Here is a 16,594-nt window from a genome sequence, read left to right as displayed (position 1 = left end):
AGACCTGAGAGATTAGCAGACAGAGCTAGAGAAGAGCTGGCTGCATGTAGACAGCAATTAACCTTTTGCACTCAGATGTCGAGTGTGACTCGACACGGTTAGCATTAGAATAAAGGAATCGAGAAAAAAGCAAGCGAGTGCAAAGGGTTAAGAATCAATGTCAGACCAGTCAACTCCCCTCCACCACACCCTACCCCCAAAAAAGCAAAAGCCAAGATATAGTCAGCTGCAAGATACTGATTCGAACCAGAGGCCAACTTAAAGAAAACCATGGGTTAAAAGCATCCCAAATTCTACAAAAAAACAATCCTATATAATAAAAGCCTAATATGCAAATCAACCAAACAGCGGAACAACAGGCGGAATGACTGGTCGCTATGACATGCACTGACCACGGGGGGGGGGGGGGGGGGGCAGACTCTCAACACAGGCACTGCCTCCAGCCTGCAGGCCCCAGGTCATCCAAGGCGGGTGCCAGCAGGGTCCCCCCAATGACTCGACCAGTCGCCCCACAGAGGGAGGTGACCGGTGGCAGCGGCAGGGGGCAGGGCCAGCAAGCAGGTGGTGCCAGGCTAGACAAGGCGGTGCAAGCGGGGGGCCCCGATTACCCCACTGGTCACCCCACAGATCGGCCCTGATCACCGGCCAGGTCTAGGGACCCTACCCAGCCACAAATTTCATGCACTGGGCCTCTAGTCTATATATATAAAAGCCTAAGCGACCATTTAATCATTCGACCATTTGACCAGTAGCTATGATGCACACTGACCACCAGGGGACAGATGCTCCAACCAGTAGGTTTCCTTGCTGACTGGGTCCAGCCAATCAGGACTGGGTGAGACGGGCCGGACACGCCCTGGAGCACTCCCATGGTCCCTCCTCCCAGCCCCAATCATGCACCAGTAGGGTTCCTCGGCCTGGTCTGCACCCTCTTGCAATCTGGGACCCCAGGCTTCTAGTAATAAAATAAAGTAAATGTAGATAAGCAACTGACCTTAAGCAGTAGTTCTCAAAATTTAGTATGAGTCAGAATTACCAGGAGTACTACTAAGATAGAGACAGTTGTGCCTCGCTCCCAGAGTCTCTAATTCAGTAGGTCATGAAGGAAGACTGACAATTTGCATTTCTAATAAGCTCTCATGAATCTTATGCTGCTGGCCCTGGGATCAACTTTGATCACCACCTAGAGAACATTCATATGAAGACTTTGGTGGTAAAATTTTTTTTTCCCTTTCTTCTGCAGAGAAGCTCTCTAGTTGTGAAAAAACTAGAGCCTTTGTGTCTCTACTGAGCCATTGGGGGTCAAGAAAACATTCAGAGTGAGTGTTCTTGAAATAGCACATAATCAATCATGGGGAAACTTCTAAAAAACTTCTGATCCATGATCCTCATCAGAGACTTTCATAATCTCCCATAGGACTAAACCTACAACAAATTTCTCAAGCTCATTCACTTAACTGGAATCTTATAGCATTAAACATTTCCCTAACCAATCCTGATTTCAAAATTTCAGCAAAGTGAATTACTTTTTCAAATGTTTCTTATGCAGTTTCCATTCATGAAATACTGAAAAAAAATCTGCATTAATTGATTAGCTATATAACAGCTGGTTGGCCTTACAAATATAATTCTCATAAGGGTATCCAAATTATTACAAATCAAATAGCTACTCAGTATATACCATCGATGTTTTCCTATTCACCTAAAGATTTTAAATTCTTACATTAATTATTTTTTATCCCATAATAGGATATTGGTGACAATACAGTTTCTAAAAAATAGAGATTCCATTTATAATATGTTTAACTTAAGACCAAGTTATTTTTAACTTAGAACTCTCATAAATTTCTAATGGAAGTATAAAATGGCACAATTACTTTGAAAAACTCTCTTAAATGGGTTCTTTAAAGCTAAATTTACATCTACCATGTGACACAATGACTCTATTCCTGGATGTTTATTACCCAAAAGAAATTTTAAAATGTTCACAAAAACATACGTACAGCCCTAGCCAGTTTGACTCAGTGGATAGAGCATTGGCCCTTGGACTGAAGGGTCCCAGATTTGATTCCAGTCAAGGGTACATACCTTGGTTCCAGGCTTGATCCCTGGCCCAGTAGGGGCAAGTGTGAGAGGCAACCAATCAATGTGTCTATCTCACTTCAATGTTTCTGTCTCTCCCCCTCCTTTTTACTCTCTCTAAAAATCAATTGGAAAATATCCTCAGGTGAGAATTAACAAAACAAAACAAAACTTATGTACAGTAATATCCCTAGCTTAACTCAAGCTCTGAGGCAAGCTACACACACACACACACACACACACACACACACACACACACACAGTCCTTGTACAAAATAGTCAAAAACTAACAAATTATGATCTACTCATACAATGGAATGCTATTTAGCAATAAAAAAGGAATAAATTACTGATATAAGCACCAATATGAATGAATCTCAAAAGCATTAAGTTGAACAAAAGAAGCCAAACACAAAAGAACATATACAGCGCTGTGTGATTTCATTTATATATAAGCCCCAAGATGTACAACAACCTATGGTAATAGCAAGCAGAAAGTGGCTAAGTTTGGGACAGGGATAATGGACTGGCAGGGAAGATGAATTAATTCATCATTCCTGAAATGATGGAAATGCTCTATGTCATATTTTGCACAGTGGATATATTGATATGTAAGGTTGTCAAAAAAGCTATCAAATTGAACACTTAATATCTATGCATTTTATTATATGTAAATCACACTGCACTAAAACAATATATTCTTAAGCTTAACTATTCAAAGAAAAGAATGATTTGCCAAAGCAGTGTTTCCTGAATTCAAAATATACATTAAACAGAACAAATCATTTGATGTTAACAGTGCCTCCTTCACCATCAAAGTATTCTAATTTAGATTAACATCAATATGGACACTTCAGCTATAAGGGCATTTAATGTTATTTAGTATAATAAGCTCATTCACTTTTTCATTCAACCCACATTTACTAAGCATCTACTATGTAGATGACCATAGTCCCTATGTTCTCAAATAATTCACATTGCTTCTTTTTCCACAATCAAAATATAAAATAGCTAGATAGATTTCCCCTAAACTTAACATAAAATATATAACTGAGAACAAACTAAATATGGAACAAATCAGAATTTTATCTACAAGGTAAGTAAGTATAAACCAAACTTACAAGGAAAAAATATTTTTTTGAACTGTAAAAAACAAAAAATATGAAGATATTCACAAATATAAAATAAAGAAAACCTTTACCTGCTGCCCTGTAAAGTATTTTAGGTTCAAAAAATATACAAGGATTTTTATCCTCTATGCATGACAAAAGAAGTCCCTTGGCCTGGAAAGGGCTTCTGGGTATAACCACCTGCAAAAACAGATTTTTTTAAAGACAATTTCAGTAAAAATGTATCCCAGCAAACTCATTATAAGAAGAGCTGACATTTAAATAACCAATTGTTACTAATTAAAAATAGAAATCTGGCATTTTTAGCCTAATTACAATTCTTAATAAAAATTTACATTCTGTCCCAAAATAGTCCACATGTTCAAAGCTTTTTAGATACCTATCATATTCTGGTGACTAAAAATGCTCTTCTCTTAACGAGCTAAACCTGCATATACATAAAAAATAAAAGGATTCTACAAAGAGCATTCATCAAAACAAAAAAGTGAAGTTGTCAGTATCTTTCTGTATTTATCTATAAATAAATAAATATTTTCTACTAATACTCTACAGCTAATTTCGAAGGGTATGCAACTCTCTCCTCCAATTTTAAATATCAAAATCTCCTCTTCCATGAAAAACATGGCCTGCATTTCCTACAGGAAAGAGTAATCCACTGAACTTTACAATCGAGCACTATAAAGTAGTTAATGCAAAGCTAAAAAAAAAAGTGTGGATACTGCACACTTCCAGCTGACAGGGAAAGACTCCAGGACCTTCCTGGGAATGAGGTTGATAATGAAGAAGATGGTAATGACAGGAGGTAGCACATGTGTTAACTGGGTCAAGAACACTTTGTGGACTAATTCATCTACTGTTCACAGCAACTCCACAAGGTAGCTATTATTATTTTCCCCAATTTAGAAATGCAGACTAAAGCTTAAAGAGAGATCAAATAGCTTGCCCAAGGTTACATCGCTTAAAACACCAGGGATTCTCACCCAGTTCTGACTGATACACAGCTCAACTTTCTACAACATTTTGTCTCAAATCATAAACTTGCATCTAATTTTCAATGATTACTAAATAACTGCATAAAGAAAAGAGTTATATAGAAAAAGTTACCATTAAAATAAACCTGAATTTATCACAAAGGCTTAAATAAGGTTCCTTGAAGGAAGCTATATTTGCCTTTCAAAAATCATTTTCATATAATTTCTATTGAAGGACACTATTCCATTTTCTGTAAACTGACTCCTGGACACAGTGCTTACCACATCACAATGTCTCTATCTTATGTTCCCACTTTATTTTTTCTTCTGCTTTCTTCATGTATTTATTTTTAGCATTTTGTACTATATGTACAATTTTCATTTGGGATTAAAGAAAGAGAAAGGGAGGGTAGAAAAAGTAGAGGATTGAGAGAAAAGATTTGTTCTTAAAAATACTGGGTAACATCATAAACATTAAATGTGAATCAATGTTCAGCTCAAGCACAAAAATAACTATTTCCTCAAATGTGGCTTCTGTCCCAACTTACCACTTCCAGCTTACATTGAAAAATTATGCAACCTGTACTCTACTGGGAAAACTTTATGACTTTGCTCTAGTAGGGAAAAAAACAAATTAAAAAAAATATAAACATATGTTCACAGCCAGTTCACGTTATCAAAAAACAGACACACAGCCGTGGGTGAACATATCTATGATTTTTTATGATTCCCTAGAAAGCTCTTTAGTAAATAGAACTAGAAAAGAAGATAATGTAAAAAATTAAGATAAAATATGCAAAATGTTTTTATTAAAAGACCCAAGTTATTATAGAAATTGAAGATTGTTGTGGAAGGCAAAGAAAGATGCTTCAACTTTCACTGTTTGAGCAAATATTACCTTCCCTGGAGTGAAAAGCACATCTGGGTAACAGAGGCCTCTGTCGGTCTATTTAAAAAGACACAGACTAAAAACGAAAGTCTATCCCTCTGACTAGGAATTAAACAGGTTTATAAATGTACCCCAGAAAAAGATTAATTTACACGAAAAACACCTATTAGAAGGAAACAGAGCTTTGAAACAGAGGAAGATAAAACAACTATGTTCTCAGTCTTACTCTTTGAAGCCTAAAATTAATATCAGGTACTATTAATATCAAGACAGGTACTATTTCAAAAAGAATACTCTATAAACCTGAGCAATGGATTAATGAATATAAAAAAAAAAAAACACAACTATGCCCTTTTTTAAAAGGTTTACATACATTCCCAAAATCCTGTTTGCTTTCCTCTAGATAAGCATTTTAGTTAATATTAATAGAATGAACCAAAATGAAAACCTCAAATGAAGATCAAATAAAGTACATAAATGAGTATACCTTGATTCCCGGGCAGTGGGCAAAAAAAGCTTCAGGACTCTGAGAATGGTAGAGAGCCCCATGGCCAACACAGCCCCAAGGGGAACGGATGGTGAGGCTTCCACAATTAAAAAGATCCCCAGAGCGATATCGATACTTGGCGGCTTCATTAACAATCTGAGAAGGGAAAGGAGAAGAGACATGTCACAGGGAGTCCCATCCATTTTCTTCGACCCTTTATTAGATCTTTACATATATGCCATAACAACATAACTTGTAATGTACTAGCTCAAAGGTAGCACTAAGTTCTTAAGATAGGGGGAGTAGAGGCAAAACTTCAATACTTCATGGACTTAACCTTAGAAATGATCAATTATAGTAAAATGCAATCTTCCTACCTGATCAAAAGCTGGGAAAATATAATCTGCAAACTGAATTTCTGCAATGGCAGTAGCACCAGTGACTGCAATTCCAATCCCAAATCCAACAATTCCTTGTTCACACAATGGGGTGTTAAAAACTCTATCTTTTCCTAAAATAAGAAAATAAAATCATTTTACTATGACAAATGAGAGTAATGTAATGCATAATACAACTGAAAAGCCAATGATTTGGTATTGGTAAGATGAAGAAAAAAAGCAAGGGGCAGGTGAAGGAAATAGAAAGTAACTAGTATGATAGATAGCTGCTTTAAATGCAAACATAGTAATTATATTAACTAAGTAATCTAAATGTTACAATTAAAAGACAGGGTGTCACACTGAGATTTTTTAAAAAAGCAAAATCCAACTACTTAAAATGAAATAAAGAATAAAGATATCAGAAAGTTATAAAGAAAAAGAAATATATATATGTATATATATATATATATATATATATATACATATATATATATACACACACACACACACACAATTAAAAAAACCAACCCAAAGAAAGTTGCTACATTAATAGCAGACAAAGTAGACTTTAAAGGAAAAGGCATTACCAGAGATAAAGAGGGAAAATTCATTCTCTAAAAGAGTTCAATTCACAAGGAGGACATAATTCTAAATTTAAACTCTTATGACAACATGGGCTCCAAATAAATAAATAAATAAACAGAACTGAAAAAAGAAATAGATAAATTCCCAAGATAGTGGGAAATTTTAACATATCAATCTCAGTAACTGATAAAGCATACCAAAATAAAAGTAAAAACTATGTAAGATTTGAACACCATCAACCAACATGATTTAACTGATAAAGACAATATACACCTAACAGAGAACACTGGTATTAATTAACCATATACTGGGTTATAAATCTAATCTCAATAAATTTCAAAGAATTGAAATAATATAGAGTATATTCTCTGACCATTATGGAATTAAGCTAAAAATTATTAACAAAAAGATAATTAGAAAATCCTTATGTTAGAAAAAGTTTTAAACATATGTCTAAGTATCTCATGACTCAAAGACTAAGTCATAATGAAAATTAGAAAGCATTTTGACCGAAATGATAATGACAACTCTATGTATTCCAAGTTATTGAGGTTCCAATTTCAATAATGGCAGAGTAACCCTCACACATCTAATGATTACAAACTCTGAACAAAATATAACAAACAACTACTTAAAGGCACTGGAGAGGCAAACACACACACACACACACACACACACACACACACACACACAAAAGCCTAAACTGAAAGAGATTGGATCCTTAGAAGAACTGAATGGCAGTGGATGAGCATGACATATATAAGGCATATCCCTTGAGGTGACTCCCCAGTTTCTGTAACATGAGACAGCTAGAATTCAGACAGACAGACACAGTCTTATTGGCATGAGGTGTCAGAGAATGGAGTATGGAGCTGCTAGTGGCTGGAAATTGAGGCACTAGTCCCTAAAAGAAGGGCACTACATGAGGGCACCCCAAAAAGTGTGCATTAAATCTTCTTAAATCCTCGGTTGACCCCCGTTCCTACGAGAGACTCCAAAAGCACAGCAAGTAGCAACTGAAAGCTCAAAGAGCTGAGCATAGATTTCAGCTCTGCTCACTAAAAAGGAGGCAGAATTTGTAATTTGAGATTCTGTAAAATAAAGGAGCTTGATAAACAAACACCTTAGGCTTTCCACTGAAACCACAAGGTATAATGTTACTAACATACACAACTCAATTCTCATCTGAAATTTTATCACCTCTCAAACCATATTAGCATTTCATGAAAAATTCTAATTTCAGGGACATGGATGGATAGACACAAGCAACAGCCACGGTCCGAAAGTTTGGGAACAGATCTATGATTCATATTTCAGTTCCATAATACAGGGATACTAGTTCTTCTTGGCACATAGAATTTACTTTCAGCTCAATCAGTCCTTTTGAATATGAACCATAAATAGAGCAGGTGCTAGAAAATGCCAACTAGCAACATCCTACAGTTTGCACTCTAAAAGCAGCTGCAAAAACTTAAAGCATGATTCATACTCATCCCAATCTGTGACTACCTTCTGACTGTGACCTCTATCCCTCATCAGTTCCCTATTTGACTATGAGTTGCTTGATAATTTCTGAAAATGTATGATTCCATTGAATTAAGAACAATTCACTGAAAGAAAATGAACACAGATTCCAGCTGCCACCTGTGGAATCCACACCTGTGGAATACCTGAACCATCTGAACCAGAGGAACAGTATTATTTACTAGAGGCCCAGTGCACAAAATTCATGCACTCAGGGAGGCCTGCGCCCACTCGCAGTTCGGAAGCCCTTGGGGGATGTCCGACTGCCGGCTTAGGCCTGCTCCCCATAGAAAGCGGGCCTAAGCTGTCAGTTGGACATTCTTATCACTGCCACGGAGGCGGGAGAGGCTCCCACTATCACTACTGTGCTTGCCAGCTGTGAACCCAGCTTCTGGCTGAGCGGCACTCCAGGGGACTGACCACCAGGGGACAGCTCCTGCGTTGAGCGTCTGCCCCCTGGTGGTCAGTGCACGTCATAGCAACTGGTCATTCCACTCTTCAGTTGATTTGCATATTAGCCTTTTATTGTATAGGATTCCTTACTACTTCTAGTTCCCTGGATTCAGATATTTTTCATCTCAGTAAATATAGCCCATTTTGCTCCTAGAAGGCAGAAAAGTTGAGTTTATCAGAATTCTTACTCCAAAAGATGCTTAATTTGAGGAAATAGCTTAACTCTTTTCATGTTTCTATGATCTAGCAAAAAAAAAAAACAAAAAAACAAAAAAAAAAAACTGCTTCAACATGAATTAAATGTTAAAAATCTGTTTCTATTTTCTCCCAAACAGGTAATGATTGAGAGAAGAGCACACATAAAATGTAAAATACTGATGACTTTCTGTGTTATAATGCAATTAACCTGGTATAAAATTCATACACACAGTTTCCCAATGGGTAAATTAATAATACATTCAATGATTATACCATTAGCCAAGACAGATGTGGGTTTAAGTGTCATCTCCACAAATTACTAACTCCTAAGGCTCAATTTCTATTTGTAACAGAAGAATATTTGTACTGAAGACTAAAAATGCACACCTTTTCAAACATTTACAAAGTACCTAATACTATGTAGACACTATTCTAGATGCAGAAGATACAGCAGAAAAATAATTCTATTCCTATGGAATTTATATTCCAATCAGGAAAAGGACAAAAACAAAATAAATGAGTAAAATATATAGTGTGTTAAATGATAACAAGTGCTATGGAGAATAGTAAAGCTGGAAGTAGGTGACTGGGAGAGCAGGTGGAACTACTATGATTTTAAATAGGATGATGGGGAAAGACCCACTGAGATGTGACAGTTAAAGGAAGAGATGAAGGGTGAGGAAGGGTGTATGTATGTATACCATGCATACACCCAAGGGAATATATGTTCCAGGCAGAGGGACCAGCTAGTGCAAAGGTCCTGAGGTATGAGCATGTTTTAGCACATGAGGGGAAAGACAAAAAGTTCAGAATGGTCTGGAGTAAGAAATAGTGAGAGAAGATAAAATTGAAGAGTTAATAGAAAGGTATGGGAAGATGGCACAGAGAGAGGAGAGGGCCTTGTAGGTCACTGTAAACTTTAACTGTGAGAATGAGTCAAGTAGGTAAGCTGGACAGGAAGCCGATGAGCAAAATCATGGCATTCTCTGATGTGGCATTTCAACAGGATCCCTCTGGCTGGTATTTGGTGAATAGCCTATAAATAGGCAAGGATGGACACAGCAAAATTGATTACAGGATATCACAATAATCCCAGTAAGAATGATGAATCATAACAGCAGAAAAGGTATGAGATTTTGGATACAGTCCAAAGATAGAGTCTAAAAGATTTGCTGATGAGTTGGATGTGGAGTATGAGTCAGAGAAATGCTAAAGATGATTCAAAGGCTTTTGCCCTGAGCAACTTGAAGAAGAGAGTTGCCATTAACTAAAAAAGGGAAACCACAAAGAGGCACGTTAAGATATCAGAAGTTAAATTTTGGAGATACTAAGTTTGAAATACCTTCAGATATTAAGATAAAGCTATGAATTTGACTGTTGGATATATGAAAGCCCTAAGCATAAAAATAGCATTAAAGAAAACAAGGGACTAGATGAGATTACCAAGTAAATTTAAATGAGCACATAGAGAGAAAAAATTCCAAGTTACAAAGGCAAGAGGTAAGAAAAAAATCAGCAAAATTGAGAAGAAAAAAAAAAAAGCCAAAGAGTTTGCATGAGAACTAGGAGAATGTGCTGGCCTAGAAGGAAGTGCTTCTATGAGAGAGTGTAATCAACTTATGCTGTATGCTACCAGTAGAAGGGAAGATGAGGCTGAAAATGTTGTAACTGTGACCTTAACATAACAGTGTCTGCAAGCAGGAAGGAGGAAGAAAACAAAAGCCCATTTCAAGAGGGAATGGGAGAAGAGAAATTGAAGACCATGCGTAATGGCAATTATTTGCAGAAATTTTGCTGTAAAGGAGAGGGGAAAAAAGAGAGGAGCAACAACTAGTAGAGAAGGGAAAATTGATGATTTTGAGAAAAATTAATGAAATAGAGAAGAAAGAATGAGTAGAAAGAACCATGTCTTTTAAAAGGTGACAAAAAAGGAAGGAGTCTGGTGTGGAGATGTTGACAGGAACCCTTACATTCATTCAAAATAGGAATAAAGAATGCGAGCACTGACGCTGGAACATGGATATACTGCATACAATGGTGAGAGCTGGTCAAAGTTCTATTAGTTGCATCTATCTTCTTAATAAAATATGAAACTAGAGTATTATCAAGAGTAAGAATGGAGCCCTAACCGGTTTGGCTCAGTGGATAGAGTGTTGGCCTGCGGACTAAAGGGTCACAGGTTCGATTCTAGTCAAGGGCATGTACCTTGGTTGCAGGCACATCCCCAGTCGGAGGTGTGCGGGAGGCAGCTGATCGATATTTTTAACTCTCTATCCCTCTCCCTTCCTCTCTGTAAAAAATCAATAAAAAAATATACTAAAAATAAGAGAGTAAGAATAGAGAAGACAGTGTGAGAGGGGAAAAAAAAAGTATAAAGGAGAGAATAGCCCAGAACATGCAGCATGATGGTAGACAGCATGAGCCAGCCTTGGAGAATACTAGTCTAGTAATTAAAGCGATATCAATTGACAAGATGACATGTGTTGCTCCAACAATGTTCAGCTCAGGGATTTAAGATTTAGACAGAGAGATAGACTGAATTAGAATTGGATTTTGCCAAGCAAATAATAACATGAAATATATACTAGGTATAAAGGGAAGAGAGGCCATCAGGGGAGTAAGAAACTATGATAGGTCAGTAGAATTCATGAATTTTAAGAATCAATATGGTCAAAAGATTGTTGGGATGGAGGTACTAGAAGCAGTTAGCTGAAGAGATTTGAGATGGAGGTCAGAGTTGGGGATGCTTAAAGTGGAGACTATAAGGAACTGCAGTTACTGGCAATGACAAAGTCAGGGGTATGACTATGGGTGAGAAGAAGAGGTAGGATGGATGACAAGACCATTACAAGAGAGAAAAATAAAACACTGAGAAGCCAGAATATTGAGAAGACCATCCATGTGGTTACTGAAAGGAGTAGTAAAGACACTGCCAGTGAGCCAGCCTAAGAACACAGAGGACTGGCCTGGGGTCAACAGATGACAAGGAAGGAAGTGTGGCAATTGTTTAAAAGCCCTACCATTGGGAACCAAAAGTTAAAAAAAAAAAAAATTACATGATTAATTGGAAAAGAAAGGCTCTTGGGGTTAATTAACCTTTCATTTAAATAAAGATTTCTAAATTAAAGAGAATATAGGGGCACTCCAAATTGTATCAATTGGGGGGTGGGGAGGGAAATTCAAAGTTATACCTATAAGGAATTCAAAAGGGATAAAAATATGTTCTTTATATAAATCAAAAGGAAAATCTAAGTAGGGAATCCATGAGATAATGATCATGTAAAACTTGTGACTAGGCATGAAAAATTAATTACAGAATTACAAAACCCTAGCACTACTGAAGAGCTGACCATCAGACCCACATTCTTCAAATAGGGAAACCAAGTCTTGATTTAAGTGACTTACCCAAAGTCAACAGCCAGTAACTGACAGCCCTGGTACTCTAATTAAGGCTTGCTCCATTGTACTAGAGGAATTTCTTTCCTAAATTGGCTGTTGCAAACTACTCAACTCATAAGTGCTAAAATATATCAAATTAGACCTAAATTATCTGGCACCACAGCCAAAGATGAAAAAAAAAAATAGTTCTGAACATTTAATCTGAATATAGTAAGTCTTCATGGACAATCCCTAAAATCCCCTCAAATGACACTTGGAAGAGACTGGCCAGTGCCCAAGGGGATAGGGGTAGGGATGACTGGATAAGAAGGTGAAGGGATTAGTTAAAGAACATATATGCAAACCCCATGGACACGACAATAGTTTGATGAAGGGGGAAGTGGCAGTGGGTGGTGGTGAGCAAATAGTGGAGAGAGGGGAAGAACATCAGCAATAATGTCAACATTAACACTTTTTCATTAAAAAAAAAACGCTAAATCAAATAAGAAAGTTGGGTTAAATCTTCACAGAACATGGCCTAGTTACCAACACTTAAATAAAATAAAAAGCATCTTTAAATAACATGATAAAAAAAAATTGGACAAGTAAATAGTTGAGAATTTTTTTTAAAAACTTTTTAAAGGGCTGCTTCAAACTTTGATTAAATAATTAATTGAATAGCAAGATAGCACTATCCTATATAATAACAGCCTAATATGCTGTGTCCAGTTGTCTGGTCCGCCGTTCAACCAATCAAAGCATAATATGCTAATGATATGCTAAGGACGCTCAACTGCTCGCTATGATGTGCACTGACCACCAGGAGGAAGACAGTCGACCGGTCGACCAGTCGCTATGACGTGCACTGACCACCTGGGGGCAGACACTCCAACCAATAGGTTAGTTTGCTGCTGGGGTCTGGCCAATCGGGACTGAGTGAGACGAGCCAGACATGCCCTGGAGCCCTCCCACGGTCCCTCCCGGTCCCTCCCTGGCCCCAATCGTGCACTGGTGGGGTCCCTTGGCCTGGCCTGCACCCTCTTGCAATCCAGGACCCCTCGTCCCTCCCCGGCCCCAATCGTGCACTAGTGGGGTCCCTCAGCCTGGCCTGCACCCTCTTGCAATCCAGGACCCCTCGAAGGATGTCAGAGAGCTGGTTTTGGCCCAATCCCACAGGCCAGGCCAAGGAACCCCACTGGTGCATGAATTCATGCACTGGGCCTCTAGTTACTCTATATAAGTATATACATGTTTCTATTTCCAAAAGGTAGTATAAAATTGCCAAACTTGTGCATAAACTAAAATGTCACTGACACTGAAGTGACATAGTTCTCATACTGTCCACTCTTATGGAAAAGGTGGTGAAAGAAAAGAGAAGCAATTAAATATATGTGAGGGAAAATCCTCATATCATTTTGGATTCAAGTAAGTATCTCCAACTGATTATATCAATGTCACAGTTCAGATTATCTTAATTTTACCAAGTTATTCAAAAAAAATTTTAATTACATTCAACATTTCTTTCTCACTCTTATGCTCTTAAAGTTAGGTAAAAACTTTAAATAGATTTTTACTTTGTAATGAATTACGAAGAGATCTTGAAGGGTAAAATAAAAATTATTTTGGCACCAAAAGTCGGATCTTCTTTTGTTTGCCAAGAAATTCAATTACTACTAGCAAATACCACATTAGAGACTGCTAAAAATATGAAATATTGGAATAAAATTATTTTCATATGAACAAAGTACTCAATTTGTCACAACTTAGATGAGATCTTTAATGAATATGTTATATCCTAAGAGGTAGAGCAAACTGAGGACATAATGAGAAAGATACTTCAAATATACCTTCCTAAGCTCATTGGATAGATGTGGCCAAGGATATATTGAACCTTCCCATTCCCTTTTGACACCATCAGAGGTTTTAATTCTGACTTCCCAAAAATATAACTTGATATTATTTGTTTTCAACCAATGGAATAGTTATGTACTTGGCCATCTACAAGGCACTGTTGTTGGATGCTACAAATGATATAAAGGTGAGATACCATTTAAACAACTTTAAACATTCAAACAACTTATGCAATAAGGAAATAAGTCAAATATAAATAACTATAACACAAGGAAGTGTCATAAAAGTAAAAGGCTGTTAGAGAAGAGGGGATTATTTCAGGCTTGGAGGAATCCTGCAAAGTTTCATGGAAGAGAAGGCACTGGAATTGAGCACTAAAGGATCGGCAGAATTTTGACACTCCAGTTGTTTCCAGTTGTCTTGGCCACCCTGAGTAATGCTGCAATGATATAGGGGTGCATATATCTTTGCAAATAAATGATTTCAAATTCTTCAGGTAGATACCTAGGAGGGGTCTGCAACAACATGGATGAATCTTGATAATATCAACTCAGTGAAATGTCAGACAAAAAAAGAACCATATGATTTCACTCATTGGGGGATATAAAACTGAGAGGAACAAATGAACAAACAAGAAAAACAAACAAAAACTCACAGACACAAACAATAGTATGGTGGTTACCAGAGAGAAGAGGGTGGGTGGGGTTGTAAAGAGTAATGGTGCTCAAATATGTGGTGATAGAAGAAGTCTGGATTTTGGGTGGTTGACACACAATGCAATATACAGATCATGTATCATAGAATTATACACTTGAAACCTATATCTAATCTAATAATAGACAAATATGCAAATTGACCATACCTCCGACACACCCACAAGCCACGCCCACAAGCCACGCCCACCATCCAATCAGAGCGAGCATGCAAATTAACCCAAACCAAGATGGCTACAGCCACAGAGAGCAAGGTTTCCTAGGTAACAGAGGAAGCCAAGCTTTCTGCCAGCCGTTGCAGGCCTAAGCCTCCACTCAAGCTACAAAGTTTCAATTATAGAAGGTAAACAAATTCAAACAAATGGCGGCAGAATGGAGCTTGAGAGAGCAGGCCAGGGTTGCCGCCGGCAACAGGGGAAGCAAAGCTTTCCACACACCCTGGCCAGGCCCACCTGCTTAAGGCAACAAAGTTTCAATTATAACCCCAAAACAAATGGCTTCGGGCCTCGGAGGGAGCCCCAGGCTTGGCTCTGCTCCAGGCTACAAAGTTTCAATTGTAGAAGGAAAATAAATTCCAGATACCAGGGCCTCCGCTTGCGTTGCCAGGGGGCGTGGCCGGCCTGCAAACCACCACAGGCCCCTCGCTCAGGCCGCCCCACGCCCCAAGGGTAGCCCACCCTGATCAGGGACACCCTTCAGGGCAAACCAGCTGGCCCCCACCCCTGTACCAGGCCTCTATCCTATCTAATAAAAGAGTACTATGCAGATTGATCATCACTGCAACACACAATATAGCTGCCCCATGTGGTCAAAGATCCTGCCCCCATGTGGACACAGGATCGCCACCACAAGATGGCCAGAAGGAGAGGGCAGTTGGGAGGCACCTGGCCTGCAAGGGAGGGCAGTTGAGAGGGACCAAGCCTGCAAGGGAGGGCAATTGGAGGTGATCAACCCTTTGGAGAGGGCAGTTAGGAGTGACCAGGCCGGCAGAGGAGGGAAGTTGGGGGCAAACAGGCTGGCAGCAGAGTGGTCAGGGGGTGATCAGGCTGGCAGGCAAAAGTGGTTAGGGGCAATCAGGCAGGCAAGCAGTTGGGAGCCAGCAGTCCTGGATTGTGAGAGGGATGTCCGACTGCCCGTTTAGGCCCGATCCCAAGGATCGGGCCTAAACGGGCAGTCGGACATCCCTTGAGGGGTCCCAGATTGGAGAGGGTACAGGCTGGGCTATGGGACAACCCCCCTCCGTGCACGAATTTCGTGCACCGGGCCTCTAGTAATCTTATAAACCAACTAGAGGCCTGGTGCATGGGTGGGGTCCCTCTGGGTAGCCTGCAGGGATTGGGAGGCAGCCAATCAATGATTCTCTCTCATCATTGATGTTTCTATCCCTCTCTCCCTCTCCCTTCCTCTCTGAAATCAAATCAGGCCGAAACCTGCAGGCCAACGCTGCCTGCAGCTCCTACCTGCCACTCCCACTCATCACAGCCCCACTGTGCCTGCCGTGGGCTCGAGCCCAATCAGTCCCAATTGGGAGAGGGTCATGCTGCCGCAGCAGCACTTGCCAGCCATGAGCCCTGCATCTGGCGCCCTCCCAAATGGAGTGGCCTTCTGGATCAGGCTGAAACCAGCTCTCCAACATCCCCCGAGGGGTCCCAGATTGTGAGAGGGTGCAGGCCAGGCTGAGGGACCCCACTGATGCACAATCAGGCTGGGGAGGGACTGACGGAGGGCTCCAGTGCAGGTCCGGCCCATCTCGCTCAGTCCTGATTGGCCAAACCCCAGCAGCAAGCTATCCTATCGGTCAGAGCATCTGCCCCCTGGTGGTCAGTGCACGTCATAGCAACTGGTTGACCAGTCAACTATCTGCCCCCTGGTGGTCAGTGCACGTCATAGCAACTGGTCGACCAGTTGACTGTCTTGCCCCTGGTGGTCAGTGCATGTCATAGTGAGTGGTTG

The 16,594-nt window shown here is 39.3% G+C and overlaps 1 protein-coding gene across 2 annotated transcripts in view; it reads right to left on the bottom strand.

The window, feature by feature from the left end:
- BCKDHB (branched chain keto acid dehydrogenase E1 subunit beta) overlaps positions 1–16,594 on the bottom strand; it is a 223,853-nt gene that overhangs the window by 160,540 nt on the left and 46,719 nt on the right. For both annotated transcript variants that reach the window (XM_054722299.1, XM_054722298.1), the window contains exons 4-6: positions 5,937–6,070; positions 5,560–5,715; positions 3,284–3,392 (exon numbers count right to left, since the gene is read on the bottom strand). In XM_054722299.1, coding sequence (XP_054578274.1) covers positions 3,284–3,392; positions 5,560–5,715; positions 5,937–6,070 — 399 coding nt within the window. The remainder of the gene's footprint in view (positions 1–3,283; positions 3,393–5,559; positions 5,716–5,936; positions 6,071–16,594) is intronic.

The sequence above is a fragment of the Eptesicus fuscus genome, chromosome 10, assembly GCF_027574615.1.
Source record: "Eptesicus fuscus isolate TK198812 chromosome 10, DD_ASM_mEF_20220401, whole genome shotgun sequence".
Lineage (NCBI taxonomy): Eukaryota > Metazoa > Chordata > Mammalia > Chiroptera > Vespertilionidae > Eptesicus > Eptesicus fuscus.
The sequence above is the reverse complement of the archived record's forward strand: the minus strand, read 5'-3'. Positions and strand labels throughout refer to the sequence as shown.